Source organism: Caloenas nicobarica, chromosome 1 (assembly GCF_036013445.1).
Source record: "Caloenas nicobarica isolate bCalNic1 chromosome 1, bCalNic1.hap1, whole genome shotgun sequence".
NCBI classification, from domain to species: domain Eukaryota; kingdom Metazoa; phylum Chordata; class Aves; order Columbiformes; family Columbidae; genus Caloenas; species Caloenas nicobarica.
In genome coordinates, this window is record NC_088245.1 from 78,941,654 (window position 1) to 78,956,346 (window position 14,693).

The following is a 14,693-nucleotide window of genomic DNA, read 5'->3' on the forward strand; positions in this document are numbered from 1 at the left end:
GCTACAGAGCAATGCCCCTCCATGTCACCACCCAACACCTCATAAAGCCTGCAAACTGTCCACACAAGTGCTGATGAACTGACTTCCAAAGAGAATGAGAATTTAGTATTGTTTTGGCTATTTTACCTGACAGGAATAAGCAAATATTTAAAATCGTAAGAGTATTTAAGTGGTTGAGTGGCTCAGAGAATCAGCACAGGGATATTACTTCTCCAGAGCCACAGACACAATAAGGCAACTCCTATACGAAATTTGAACTGGATTTTGTCCATAATTATACTTCTTATTCACAGAGGAAAAAAGCTTGAATCAATTTAGCATTATTGAATGTGATACAATTAGTTGTCAAACATTTATTTATTGTTGTAGAAAAACTTGTGACGACATTTTTGGGAAGTCTCTAGCTGACAAATGCCCATTTGAATTTTAAGAGAAAAGCAGCTTACCACCAGTTCTCAAAGCCATGTTATATAAAAACTTGGTGAAACACTGCTGAAAAATAGTAACTCAGCAGCAGCACCCAAATCCCCCCTGGAAATTGTTCAGAAAGTTTTGAAAACACTATCTTTAATATTATTGGCACAGTTCCCTCTCATGCCCATTCATGAATTCCCACTGGCAAATAGTAACATTCTGCTGAAGTGAACAGTCTTAATCCGACAAAAAAGTATTGTAAGTGAAGGAAGTACACTTGTTGCCTTCATTGTACGAAACTTTAAGAGAACACAAAACAGGATTTTGTCTTCTACTGATATGAAGAGGATGTTAAAGAGATGTGTGCTTTTTTCAACCTGAATAGTTTCAGTGAAATGGATGATCAGGTGGCAGCTGGGAGAACTTGAGTTTCTCAGCTTGGGCTACAGCTATATTAGAGATGCTCAATGTCCAGCTGTGAAGTGTCTCACCCTGAAGAAGAAGAGCAGTGCTCTGCAAGAGGCCGTGGTGTTTTGCTGGTTCTCCTGCTGGTGCTGTGCAGAGTGGCACCAGTTTTCTTGTGGGGTGTTCAGGTCACTTCAGCTGACCTGAATTTGCTCTCAAAATGACTTTGCAATAAACCAATGGAAAGAAAAGATCTGAAAAACTGAAGGTAGTGTCCTGGTCCTTCTCCAGTGAAATCATTGAGGAATTTAGCTACTCCTTTCAAGAGAACAAGGAAGTCACCCCCAAAAGATCAATATCCAAATATCCTGCAAAAAATCTGTGTGAGCTATTGTATGCAGCTGTTTCGAAAAGCACTCACTTCTGCCTGCAGGTGGGTGACTCACAAAAAAACCCCCACATTTTGTGACAGTCAGGGGAAAAAGATAAGAAAGAGATCCTGAATAGGAAAAATAAGATTTAAAAATTAGCATGCCATTAAGACAAGTATAAATACATATTATATTACATTAGCGTACTGTGTTTTCTTTAGTGTATGTGCATTTTCAATTAATCCATACACTAAGTGCTAAAGTGTTTCCTAATGCCATTAGGTGGTGCTTTCAGTAAGTAATAGAATAAATAGCTATTGTACAGTTCTTTTCTGCATCGTGTTCTTATTTTCTGAAGTGAAAGAAAATTTAAACAAAACGCCACGGGTGCCTCCACCTTTGGAAGCCCAGCAACCTCGCAAATAGCTGCGTATCACGTTTCTGAGGCACTCTGGCTCCCTTCGGGTGTGATAAACTGCACTTTGGGCACAATGAGGGATGGATTCGTTCTCCGCATGGAGTTGCTCCTCCGAATTGAGTTGTTTCTCCTCATGGAGTTGCGTTTCCGCAGGGAGTTTTGGTGGGACAGCTCGCTTTTCTGCAGGGTCTGGATGAGAATAGATGGCTTCTCGTCGAGCTCTCGAGCGCTGCAACGTGGCGCCGCCACTTTGATGGTGTTGCCAAACTTGGAGTAGTCAACTGAGTACACGCCTTCCTCTTCGGTGACAATGGGCACAAAGCGGTGACCCCACAGGATCTCCTCTGCTATGTAGGAGGTTCTCGCCTGCGTTGTGATGCCAGTCGTTTCTACGACTCCTTCAAGTATCACGATGAGCTCTAGGTCCTGGAGTGCCAGGTCAGCAGCAGAGATATCATAAAGAGGACTCCGCTTGTCTATGATGTGACAAATGATTAAGGGAGCCACAAGGAAAATATTGTTGCTTTCAATGGGGTTGTCCACAGGGATGTCTACTTGGTGAATGGGTATGACTTCTCCTTCAGGGGTTGTAGTCTTCCTCACAACCTGGATTCTCACTGAGGCGCTAATGATCATGCTCTTTCTCAGGTCTCCCACTCGAAACATGAAGCAAAGTTTACCATTTCGAACTGCAATGACTGCCTGCCTGCTGAAAATCAAGGTCTCAGCCCGCCTGTGGGCTTGCGCTGTTTTCATGAATATGCAGCCCAGCATGACAGCGTTGATGATCAGACCCACAATGTTCTGCAGGATCAAGACTGTTATGGCCAAGGGACATTCCTCTGTCATCATCCTACCCCCAAAACCAATGGTCACCTGAACTTCAATGGAGAAAAGGAAAGCGGAGGTGAAAGACCTGGAGAAGAAGATTGCACAAAGTTAACTCTAAGGACATCAAACATGAAGTTAGAAGCTACTAGCAAATAGTTTCAAGAAACGAACTTAAGGACTTATTTGTACAGTTCTGGTACACTCAAGCCTTCTGTTACACCAGCAAAACCATTACGTGCTCAGTGATTCTGTTTTTGTGTAGTGGGTGCAGTGTCTGATGGTGACAGGGAAGACCTCAGAGCCTGAGCTCCTAAAAGACTGTCTGTAAGACTAGCTGAACCTGAGATATTCACTAGATCGTCTGCTCGTGAACATATACCACCCACTGTGTTAGTTGACAGTGCTCTAACACCTGGGCTTTCCACCATCTGCATCCCATGAAGCTCTTGGCAGACAGTGGTGGTGGTTTTGGAGATGATAGACGAGCAATCAGCTGGCACACTGAGACTCTTCCACCAGCCTAAGCAGCGAAAGGAAACTGGGAATACTGCAGCATTTCACTCATACTACCTGCCTCTCTGGGTTGTGACCCCTTTTAGCAGGATTTCCTGGAGGGAAAAGGGATATTCCCAGGTTCGTGACTCTTCTCAAACCCTTGCTCACCTTGTGACTGAGCCCGCAGGATTGGGCTGCAGAGGGAGGGCAGTGGCCTCCACAGTCCCCTCTGCACATCCCGGCAGGAGGACAATGCTGAGACCCAGGGTCTGGGCTTAGCTCACTGCCATGGCAAGACTAGCTGGAAAATTTCAACACAGGAGTGGGTTAAGTATGGGTTAAGTTAAACATCCTTAATATGCTATTGTGCTGGACATCAGAGGATGCTGTCCACAAACTTTCCAAAATACATTATTTACAGTACTCCACAATGCAATATCCCCTGTATATACCAGGGTCTTTATTTTCCTTTTATAACCAGATACATCTTTCACCAAAGTCTCTTATGTCTAAAATCAGTTAATCCACCAACATTTGAAACATCGCCATGCTCAACATGGCTTTACCTATGGAAAATACGTCCTGCCAATGAAGACAGTTCTATACCATTCATTGGTTTTGGTTTGCTTTTCAATTAATCTGCTTTTAAATAGTATTTCCTGTTTTTCCTAACTTTATTTTCAGCGAACCTGGAGTCATGAGGAAACGTTAAAATAGCATAGGAAATATCAGGGATAATTTTCTACAGAAAGAGAAAGTTCATCTTTCTAAAAACCAGCCAGTCTCTGCAGAGGTATCTTTGAAATAACTTCATCATCTTGTGTGTTTTTTCTTTTTCCTTTTCTATTTTTTTTAATCTTTGCCAGTTTCCCTTGTATTGAGGGGTTTATTTTTGCGTTTACTCTGAAGAAACCAGGGTCTAAGGAGTTAGCTAATAGAATTCATGGAATGATTTCTTATGTTCATGAATATTTAGTTACATGCAGAATGAAGCTTCTGGTTTAAACTTAATTCAGTTTAGTTCAGCTTAAAGCGCTGTGGAGAATCCACCTTTTTACAGTAGAAGTAATTGAAGCAGTGAGTTTGTATAGCATTTTGACCATGTGAAAAGCGAGCTAAAAACTCCAAATCATACTATTCCCAGGTCCTTCCCCTTAGAGCTGTGTAACAGTTTTCCTCTTTGGATAATGTTTGCTTGTGTGGCCAAGAGCTGCGAGACTTAGAAATTTCTGCAGTACTTTGAAAAATTAAAGTGCTGTGCAAGTTCTAGGCACTGGCTAAAATGTCCAAAACCAGGTTTCTAGTAAATCTGTAATGGCATATATCTAAGAAAACTCTCCTGAAATATCTGTGGGCCTAAATCTCATGAAAGTAAGTTAAAAAATCCTTGCCATTATTTTGGCATACGTATTATTGCAATATTGAGTATATTTAACATGCAACAGCTCATCATTCTTAAAAATGCCAGCAATCCCATTGCTATGTCATGACTTTGTTCAAAGCACTAGCCAGATTTAACCAGATGAAGTATTTCACTATGAAGGGAAATGATTTTCCACGGCTTGGACATAGACCTTTGAGTGGCTGTTGGCTGAACCACCCCAGGTACTTGCACGAGGAAGTGATGTGTGTTCTTCGTCATGGGCTAAACCAGAAAGTTACACTGGCTCATTTGCTCTGCTTTTCCACACCCCTCTAGGCTGTCCTTGCAGCTGAGGTTTGCAGCCATGCTGGAAGAGCTGCCAGCCTGGGCCTGACACAGCCAGGCCTACAGGGAGGGAGCGAGGGGCAGAGCCGTGACCACAGGTCCCCCTTGCCCAAGCGACATGAAGCCCCGGGCAGCCAGCTCAGGCTCTGCAGGGTGGTCCAGGAGCCCTGTGGGGAGCCCCATGGGATGAGCCAAGCCAAGGGGGCCACCAACCAAGCGGAGGGATGCCCCCCCGGCTGACCCTGAAGAGCCAGCAGCGTGTAGCTGCTTGCTAATTTTGGTTGGACAAATCCCAGACACATCGGGAGTGACACCCCAGTGGGCACAAGCTGGATCATAGAATCATAGAATTGTTTACGTTCCCAAAGAGCTTTAAGATCATCAGATCCAACCGTTAACCTAGCACTGCCAAGCCCACCACTAAACTGTGACCCTAAGCACCAAATCTACGTGTCTTTTAAACTCCTCCAGGGATGGTGACTCAATCACTTCCCTGGGCAGCCTGTTCCAATCCCTGACAACCCTTTCCGTGAAGAATTTTTTCCTATATCCAACCTAAACCTCTCCTGGCACAACTTGAGGCCATTTCCCCTTGTCCTGTCACTTGTTACCTGGGAGAAGAGACCAACACCCTCCATGATATGACTTCCTTTCAGATAGTTGTAGAGAGCGATAAGGTCTCCCCTCAGCCTCCTTTCCTCCAGGCTAAAGAGCCCCAGTTCCAACGCCTGACAACCCGATCAGTGAAGAAGTTTGTCCTAATATTCAATCTAAATCTCCTCTGGTGCAACTTGAGGCTGTTTCCTCTCCTCCTATCGCTCGTTACTTTGGAGATGAGATTGACATCCACCTTACTACGACCTCCTTTCAGAGGTGACTGCTTGTGGCCAGTTATTGGAAAATAAATAAGACAGCAACCTTCCCCTGTCCCCTAACCCAACCCCCCAGCCTAATGAATGTTAGCTTGGCAAAATCCCCATTTCCCTTAGCTTGCAAAAACCTCATTTAAAAAAGTATCAAAACAAAGGGAGCATGAAATCTCTGGTCCTTCATGAGCCAGATACAATGTCCCTTCAAACTTGGTGAGATGCCTCAAACCTGTGCACAGGAGAAAGGAGAAAAGGGAAGTGGCTACTCTGATGTCTCAGCAGACCCTGCAGCCCCAGTCCCTCACAGCACCAGAATATGTGATGGCAGCTGATCTGGGGCAGTATGGCTGTACTGAATCAGGATTCTTCTCTTTAAAAACCTAGTGCTATAAAAAGAGATTTTACTGATGAGATGGCAAGGCGATTTTATTTCTTACCCCCACCTCCACTTAACAAACACACTTCTATTCTGTGTATGTATCTGTAAGTTTATCAGTGCCTTTAAAATTGTCATGGCTTTGGGGATGGAGAGTGAAATACTTCAACGCGTGACATTTAACCTAGTAGTCCCCTAACTTTTCACTGCCTGACACATCATGCACACCATGGAAACAGTTCCTCTGCCGAACTGCTGGCCTATGGCTTCACCAAGGTATTTTGAAGCACCCCATATTTAGCTGTTTCATGAGAGTCATCTTGAAAGAGGTCTGGTTTTGCCCTAAGTGGCACTTTTCTCACTAGCCCTACCTGACACCCATGGCTGGTACTCTGCCTCTCATGAACCACCCCTGGGGTGGCCACTTTCCACCAGTGTGGTGAGTGGCTCACACCATGCTCGGGATGCTCCCGCTGCCGTGGACGACGTTACAATACATATAACACATACCCACTCTTGTAGCAGGCTCTTATCTCGACAGGCAAGGTATGTTACCCACAGAGTGTGGAGACACATGAAAAGCAGCAGGTCTCCCTCTCTTTCAGATCCTGTAAGGAATCAAAGAAATCTACAGTACAGTATTTTCCAAGCCTGGAAGGCTTGCTCAATTTACATAATCTAGAGGAAAACACTGCACTTTTCAACTGTCTCAACCAAATACAATGTAACCCAAAAGCTGCAATTTAGGCATCAGCAGGACGGCAGGCAGATCCATCCCTCCCCTTTCTTCATCCCACTACCTGTACTTTACCTGACACATGTCACGCATGGTGTCCACTTGGTGCTGTTTGTAGTGCTTTCTGTGCTTGGATCCATGTCGCCGTGGGCAAAAGCCACCAGCCACCACATCATGGCGAAGAGCAGCCAGCTGCACAGGAAGGACATAGTAAAGATGACCAGCGTGTGACGCCACTTCAGGTCCACCAAGGTGGTGAAAATGTCTTGCAGGAATCGCCCCTGCTCGCGGATGTTCTTGTGTGCCAGGTTGCATGCCCCGTTCTTGGCAATGAAGCGGGCTTTGCGTGGCCGGTCTCGGATGCGTGGCTTGCGCAGGTTCTCAGCAGCAATCCGTGCCAACACATACTCTTCAGGGATGATACTCTTCCGAGCCAGCATCTTCCTGCCACCATAGTCCACTCAGCAAGATGCAAAATGGGGAGTGGTCCCTCTAGCACGTCTTTGCAGAGCTCACTCTACCCTGCAAAAAGAGAGAACCTGATCAAATCCGTCACTGATGCACCACAGCAAGAAGCCCCAATTAGGTACCCTCACACCACCAACCATTATATTAAATGTCACTGCTTATTAAATGTGACTACTTATTCTACAGTGCCCTTCCTCTTTCAGACCATCATTTTTATATGAGCAATTGGCATCAGCTTGTAACAGGAACGGAAGATGCTACTTTGACACTCCTTGCAGGTAGGGAGGCTGCGGAACAGTCTTGCGAACTTGATGTAAAGTAACATGACATACGACAGGTTGGTTGCTCAGGCTGTTTCTTCAGAAGATAGCCATGCCAAGGTGGGTACCACAACACGGAGCATCCTGCAGGACTTGAAGAATCAGACTTCTCTGGTTTGAACCAAGTTTAGTCTGCCGAGAGACGGTGGAGACTCATTTCTCGTGGCTATAGGCGCCCAGTGCAGCCAGGAGCCCCTATCCGGTCTCCCGAGAGCATCACAAGAAAGAACTGAGCCGGGGGCGCGGGAGGCAGGGAACGGGACTCCACGGATCAGGCGGTGGCATTTCCCCTCCGCAGCTCTCCTTCCTTCCCGGGATTAGGCGGGTAAACCCTCCCTTTATTCCCAAACTTTGTCCCCTAGACGTGTGACAGAACAAACCTACGGAAAACCCGGCTCGCCGCAGCTCCCCTCCGGCTGGCCCGTCCCACCGGGGGAGGGCAGGGGCTGCCTGACCCCCCGCCGTTTCCCAGGGACCCCACCGCCCCGGCACGGAACTCAACCCCCCGCGCCGCCGCCTCTTACCACAGCCTGGCGGGGCGGTGCGCGGCGGGGCGGGGACGGGCGGAGGGAGGCGGGCGGAGCGGCCGGGGGGGGCCGAGCCGGTTCGGCCCCGCAGCGCAGGGCCGGGCCGGGCCGGGATGGGTCTGAGCGGCGGGCGGCTGAGGGGAACAGCGGGCAGGGCTGCCCGGCGGGGCTGGATGCGGTGCGGGGCGCAGACACACTTGTAGGCGCTTTCCGTGCGGGCAGCGGTACCTGCGGCAGGTCGGGTGATGGGCGGTTTAGGTTGGGTCCGGACGTGAGCCGGCAATGTGCGCCCGCAGCCCAGAAGGCCAATTGTATCTTGGGCTGCAGCAAAAGGATCGTGGCCAGCAGGTCGAGGGAGGTGATTCTGCCCCTCTGCTCTGCTCTGGTGAGACCCCACCTGGAGTCCTGCACCCAGCTCTGGAGCCCTCAGTGCAGGAAAGACATGGACCTGTTGGAGAGGGGGCGGAGGAGGCCACCAAATGACCAGAGGGCTGGAACAGCTCTGCTGTGAGGACAGGCTGAGAGAGCTGGGGTTGTTCGGCCTGGAGAAGAGAAGGCTCCGGCGAGACCTCATTGTGGCCTTTCAGTACTTAAAAGGGGCCTGTAAGAAAGACGGGGACAGACTTTTTAGCAGGGTCTGTTACGACAGGACAAAGGGTAACAGTTTTAAAATAAAGGAGGGGATATTCAGGCTAAACATGAGGAAGAAATTATTTACACTGAGGGTGGTGAAACACTGGCACGTTGCCCAGAGAGATGGTAGATGCCCCATCCCTGGAGACATTCCAGGCCAGGCTGGACGGGGCTCTGAGCAACCTGATCTAGTTGAAGATGCCCCTGCTCATGGCAGGGGGGATGGACTTGATGACTTTTGAAGGTGCCCTCTAATCCAAACTATTCTATGATCCTGTGAAATTTAACAGAGGAGCAAGGTGCTTACACTGGCTGCTTGTGCCTTTTCTCTAGGGAGCTGGCTCTGCCTGGGTACGTAAAGCCACCCTCTGGCTGCAGCAAGGCAGCAGCACACTTGCTTCTTCTGGTAAGCCCAGAGTTGTGCCTTTTAAATTTTATCTTACCTCGAGTCTCGCTGAGACAGCTTGCAGGCAGAAAGCAAAGCATGTGCGTACGTGTTGGGAGGACCCAAGCCAGAATCTCATGGCCTTTGCCACTTTTGACAAACTTAATTACCTGTTTCTGTAAGAAAAGGAAAAAGACATTCCTTTTTATGGTTCACAACTCTTATTGGGCACAGAGTCAGGCCTGTTATAATGTTCAGCTGGTGTAATGGACATTGGCAGATGGGTATTTGTATATGAGATGGGTCTAGGAGAAATTACACACAATGTCCAAAACCAAACAGTGAAATCGCAGAAGTTTGTTCTTTTTCCCACAGGTCGAGATTTACAGTTTTGGCTCTTGTGTTTAATGGAAACTTACATTCTTGGAAATTGCATCTTTTTTTCCAAAGTCTTAGGGTTTTTAGTTGGAAGAATAAACAGTACATCAGCTTTATGAAAATATCTAAATTTAGATTTTAATGAAGGAAAGTGCAGAGATTTTGTTGTGTCAGATTAACTCCCACATGTCCAAAGAATGTGTGTGTGTACAGTAAGGAGGTTTCTAAACTTTTCTGTGTATCACTCAAGTGAATGATCTATATGATATAAAATTTACACAGAACAAAATACCTTCTCTCTGTAAACTAGAGAAAGAAAGAAACACCTGACAGGCTTACTGTGATCAGGAAGGTTTTGAGTGTATTCAGGCTTGGAAAAATTGAGAAGGTGCATTTGACGGGCAGTGTAGCCCTCATCTTGAAGATATCCACACTGTTGAACATATACACTTGCTCAACTTTTAAAAGATGAGTGGTTCCTGGAAATTTTTCTGGCACTATCCTTTTCTAATACCAGATATCCAGTAGTCAGAAAAGAGACAGACTCAAAGCCCCAGTCATATTAGGCAATTAGCTAAACATTTGTGTATGAAATTAACTTCAGGCAGATGACCAGCTCCAGCCTGAAAAGTCAGGATCTAAACCAATTACCTTTAGATTCTAACCAGAGTCTGAGTAACATACATAAAGTCACTTGGGTGGGTATCTGCAGGATCAGCGTTGCTGGTGCTGACTATGACACTTCATGGACTGGGCATGGAGAACTCGGGATGTTCTCCTGCTACAAATGGGGTGGCAGAGCCTGGTCTTGCAGGGCTGCCTCGTCTGATGTAGCCTCCAAAAGCAGATCTCACTTGGGTGCCACTATATAAAATAACTGATTTAATGCACATGTAAAAAAGTTGCTGTTCTTTTCTTCTGTTTCCTTCTCCTTGTTCTTATCCTGTTTCTTTTTCTTCATTTTCTCCTCCTTTCTCTCTTTTAGCTCCTATGAAGTATTTATTCCATGCTATGGCTAGAAACATGATTGATGTTCCTCAGTATGACTGCTAGCTGAAGTTCAAAAAAATAAAGAAATGTCTGGTAGCTGCATGGAATCCCTCCCTCTCGCCCCCTCCTCCCCCCACGCTTTTTCATAAGATCTTTGAATTATCTTGTTTTGCTTCTGACACCAATTCACTCATGTCATGCCCAATTGCACAGTTTCCTCTGAAGTTATCGTTGAAATCCACAGTGGAACATCTTCCTCCTCTCAAACTTAAGATCATTTTCAAGGAAGACTGCTGGGCCATGACCGCTGGGATGTGAAGATCAGGAGCACCAGAACTATTCCCTCTTCCCGATTAAACATTATGAGACATGATTTCAAGCACAGCGTCCCTTCCCTGAGTTACAGTGTATGAATATGCTCTGGAGAGTGACAGCTACTAAAAATGTTCCCCTTTGCCCTTTTAAATACTTGCTTGATTGCCACATACACATTTAAGTCTGATATTTAAGTAATAGCTCGGAAAATCTCCCAAAATGTCTCCTAACACTTTTTGTAAGGAACATAGTGTCTGAGTGCTGTGAACACAGCCTTTTCAGGCAAAAAATGATCAGAACTGATAGCAGATTTGGGTCTAGTTTTATTACGGCCTGTAACGCATCTCCCTTCCTGCTGTTTCATTTCCCCTTCACCCACAAGAGTTACTGATACTATGGTAAATATCACTTTACAATTATGCCTACCTAAAAAAGAATTAATGTGCTTAGCCATGAATCTGAAATTTCCACATTATAGCTGTGTCCATCTCTTCCAGAAAATCCTGCTTTGTAATAAGTTTTGTTTGAAATTCTAATCTTAGTTTAGAGATAGGATGACTTCGCAGGCGTCCAGAGATGTCATGCACTCAGCACAAGGCTTCCACTAAGACACAAAGCTGATAAGACATATTCAGACAGCACAGATGAACTCTTCCCCAGATGAACTGGCAGCAGATCCATCAAACATGAAAGGAGAAACTGCCAACTAACGGCATCTGTTACCCTGAACCGTCTTTCCCATCCCCTGCCCTGTTTCATGCAAGAGCAGCAGGACAAAAATAGTTTTTATCGTCAAAATACATGTAACTAGTGCCCCTATGTTATATATTACTGAGTTGCATAGTGAAGTTTGTAGATATTCTGTGGTTTTGCTGACAGAAGGGTTGTTTCCCATTAGAGCTATCTGGTTTGGAAGTGATACATCTGCCTTGTTCGACCAAATCTGCTACTCTGACTTCTCTGTCTATGTCAGGCTACAGGGTGCAGGCTATTGAGCCCCTGCAAACTAGCAATATGTTGGCTGTACTGTATATCTCTGTTATGCTGTTTCTAGTGCCAACAAACAGGGTCTGGTGCATTTGTCACTGGGAGTTCAGTATTTTCCCTCTCCCTGCATGCAGTCACCAGGTAGCTGATGGGGTGTTATGTTGTGGTTTAGGTTCTGCAGCCCAGTGAGTTGATGGGCTGGCTTGGCTTACACAGCACTGCTGGCCATGGGAGACGTATCCCCTGCCTTTGTATCTGCTCCCTGTGTAGCATGGGGATAAAAGAGAGAGCCACACCATCTTGGGTGAACTGTCTTAACTAGAAGCAGCTGTATCCCTCTCAGCTCCTCAAGCAGGTCTGAGCTTGCTATAGAGCAGGGGTGTCAACTCATGTTCACCGGAGGCCACATCAGCCTCGCAGTTGCCTTCAAAGGGCCGAATGTAATTTTAGTACTGTGCGACCCACGGCAAAAATGAGTTTGACACTCCTGCTATAGATGCAACAGAATTAGGCTGACTCCAGACTACCTTTGCCTGCAGCTGGCTCCATGGACTTGGTGGTGCTCCAGCCACACTTGCCCAGAGCTGGGTCCCCGATGCTGCTTGCAAAGCCGCAAACACTCCACTGGCTCCTGTGGCCTCTTCTAAGAAGTGCTGTCGTCTTCTGAGGGCACGCTTGGCTCTGCAGATGGTCAGTGTGTGGGCCACAGCATGTGTCGGTGAGAGGGGGCATGGTCTTAGAGAAACGCATTCTGTCCTCTAGGATGAGAGAGCAAGCAAGGAACTGTTTTGGACTGGGGCTGCAGCCCCTGGCCCTCTGCACAGTCAGCAGTATAGGAAGAGAAGGGAGGAGAGGAGAAGAAAGATTATCACACCCAGATTACATTATTTCTTCAGTCATCTGATTTATGAAATCCAACATCTTTTAGCCTCTATTTCCCTAACTCCACCTCTGCTCCAGGGACATACATGAGCCAAGAAAGAGCTAGTTGGAATAAATGTCTTGTGTTCCAGGATATACCTTATACTCAGTCTCTGCCATAAGCCCTAGCTTAGTTTCTATCTAGAGACCACCACATCATACTAAATCTTTGCACAAAACCCAGAAAAAAATTCTTGCAGGCCCACACTACTTATCGATCTCCATATCTTTGCCTTTAATTTTAGCTGTGTGTTTGTTTCTTCACGGATCTCTTGTTTATAGTGCAGGCTGAAAACCAAAGACTGCACTTTGCTGAGCCTCAATGCTACAGGAGCTCAGCCTGCCACAACACCTCCGTATCAGGAATGCTGTCACTGCTTTTACACAGTCCACCTTCTAGGTCTTGATATCTCTGATCAGCAAAGCTAGATAATCCTCTCATTTTTCAGTTCACAGCAGGTATTAGGTCACACATACTTTGGTTTAAGCCTTTAGCTGAAAGTACAGACATACTGCACTGTCCCATCTGGGACTCACCCAAGTCATTCTCTGGTACAGGGTGAGATGGCAATGGTCACAGTGGTGCAGCTTTTTTCCTATACCTGATGCCCTGACGTGATTTTGTCACATTACATGCCATTTCCTGGAATAGAGATTTCTTCTGAGGCTCTGAAAAGATAGCAGTTTGGGATTTTTTTGTGTGTCTACCTGTCATATAATTTATGGAAAGGCTGTAAATCAATTTCTAGGTAGGTTGAACATGGTTAGAATAAGTCTTTAGTCATGTTGTTAATTAGTTAACTGAAGCGTTCTTTCCCTTAGGTGCTTCTCCCCTCTGCCTCACTGGCTATTTCCTTGATGACTTTTTTCCTATGGAAAAACTGGTTGCTGATCCATCTGCCTGTGATGATTCCCATTCCTGAGTTTACAGGCCAGACCAGCCCCTGAATAGGCTGAGTAGAGGTGCAAACTCTAGCTGGTGGAGATGTGGGTGCTTCTCTTCCCACTCTTTGCTAAACCATTGTGATCAGTCATTGTATGGAAGCATCAAATGGCTTAAGTTCATTCACAGGACAAACCATAGTGTAGGAGGACTTCCTACGAGCTCCTAACCTGCTGACCAGTGCCAAAGTGGCTCCCCGCAGCTGCGGTGGAAGAGCTATTGGGAAGCTTCGGTGCTGTCCTTCTTATCACCAGTGCATTGAGCAAAAGGCAAATGAGGGTTCGGCCTCCTTAGCATCTTCCTCTTGCACTCCTCCCTTTTTCCCCATAGGTCTACCTGTAGCAGACTACACTGAAAACAGCAGAGCTCTCCAAAGAGCTGAGCTGTTTGCAGATTCAAGAGAGTCTCAGAGCAATGTCTGCTAACCTGCTCCTCAATAGACAGGCATAGCTCTGTGCTTTCCTTGGCATCATTTCCCTCTTCCCTCTGCTCAGTCTCATCTCAGATTTACACACAACATTTGGATTTTAAGTCTTGTGGGGCAGGGATTTCCTCACTAAATGGTGTCTCAAAGTGTCTAACACCTGAATTTTTTTTAAACATCTTCCACTGCCATGTTGCTTCTGCAATTCATGGCAAGGTTTTGACTTGTGTCAGGTGGCACCCTCCCAGCTGGTATGCAGGCACAGCTTGGATGTGGGATGCCCCAAGCATGACCCAGAGACTGCTCTAAATGCACGGGATGGATGAGACAACCTTGTTTTGGGATACCTGTGGTTTTAGGCACACAGATGCTCTCACAGGTGGGCTGCGGCACTTTTCCCATTTCATTTAGCAATGTAGGTGGACCCTAAGAGTTTGCTCTAGAAACAAGTAAGGCTGCCTCAGCAGGCAAAGTGCTGGAGGCAGCAAAAACCCAGAAGCTAAGAGAGAGTAGATGGGACTGCTGGAACAAACAATAGCTGTTGTTTCTCTTCTCCTTTTCCTCTGGTGGTATCTGGAGCAACAAAGTCAAGTATCAAGGATTTTTCATTCCATCTCCTTGTCCAAACTGTGCTTATTCCTCTTGAGTAGCAGGAGCCAGAAGGCTTCTGGCTGGCTTCAGCCTCAGAGTAGCATAACACCATTTTGTCTCCTCTTCTGAGAAGCCTGGAGCTGGCTTAGTGTTATCACCAGCTGAAGGAGCTTTTTCTTCAGATTTGT

General features: G+C 46.3%; 1 protein-coding gene across 6 annotated transcripts; it reads right to left on the reverse strand.

The window, feature by feature from the left end:
- Positions 1 to 338: 338 nt before the first annotated feature.
- KCNJ8 (potassium inwardly rectifying channel subfamily J member 8) lies at positions 339 to 9,069 on the reverse strand. Of its 6 annotated transcripts, none has more exons than XM_065648686.1 (3): positions 9,015 to 9,069; positions 6,699 to 7,145; positions 339 to 2,524 (listed from the first exon to the last, which is right to left on the reverse strand). In XM_065648686.1, the coding sequence occupies exons 2-3, from the start codon at positions 7,061 to 7,063 to the stop codon at positions 1,624 to 1,626; spliced, it is 1,266 nt and encodes a 421-aa protein (XP_065504758.1). In that variant the 5' UTR covers positions 7,064 to 7,145; positions 9,015 to 9,069; the 3' UTR covers positions 339 to 1,623. The 6 variants fall into 6 exon arrangements, with proteins under 6 accessions (XP_065504758.1, XP_065504749.1, XP_065504731.1 ...); XM_065648677.1 differs by lacking the exon at positions 9,015 to 9,069 and adding an exon at positions 7,796 to 7,884; XM_065648659.1 differs by lacking the exon at positions 9,015 to 9,069 and adding an exon at positions 7,792 to 7,883.
- Between the last annotated feature and the right edge of the window lie 5,624 nt (positions 9,070 to 14,693).

What these genes read in the sequence shown, in the direction of transcription:
- KCNJ8 (XM_065648686.1), bottom strand. Translation starts at nt 7,063, where the DNA reads ATGCTGGCTCGGAAGAGTATCATCCCTGAAGAGTATGTGTTGGCACGG. An exon ending in CCATGCGTGACATGTGTCAG is followed by an intron (nt 2,525 to 6,698) that starts GTAAAGTACAGG and finishes CTTCTTCTCCAG; the next exon opens with GTCTTTCACCTCCGCTTTCC.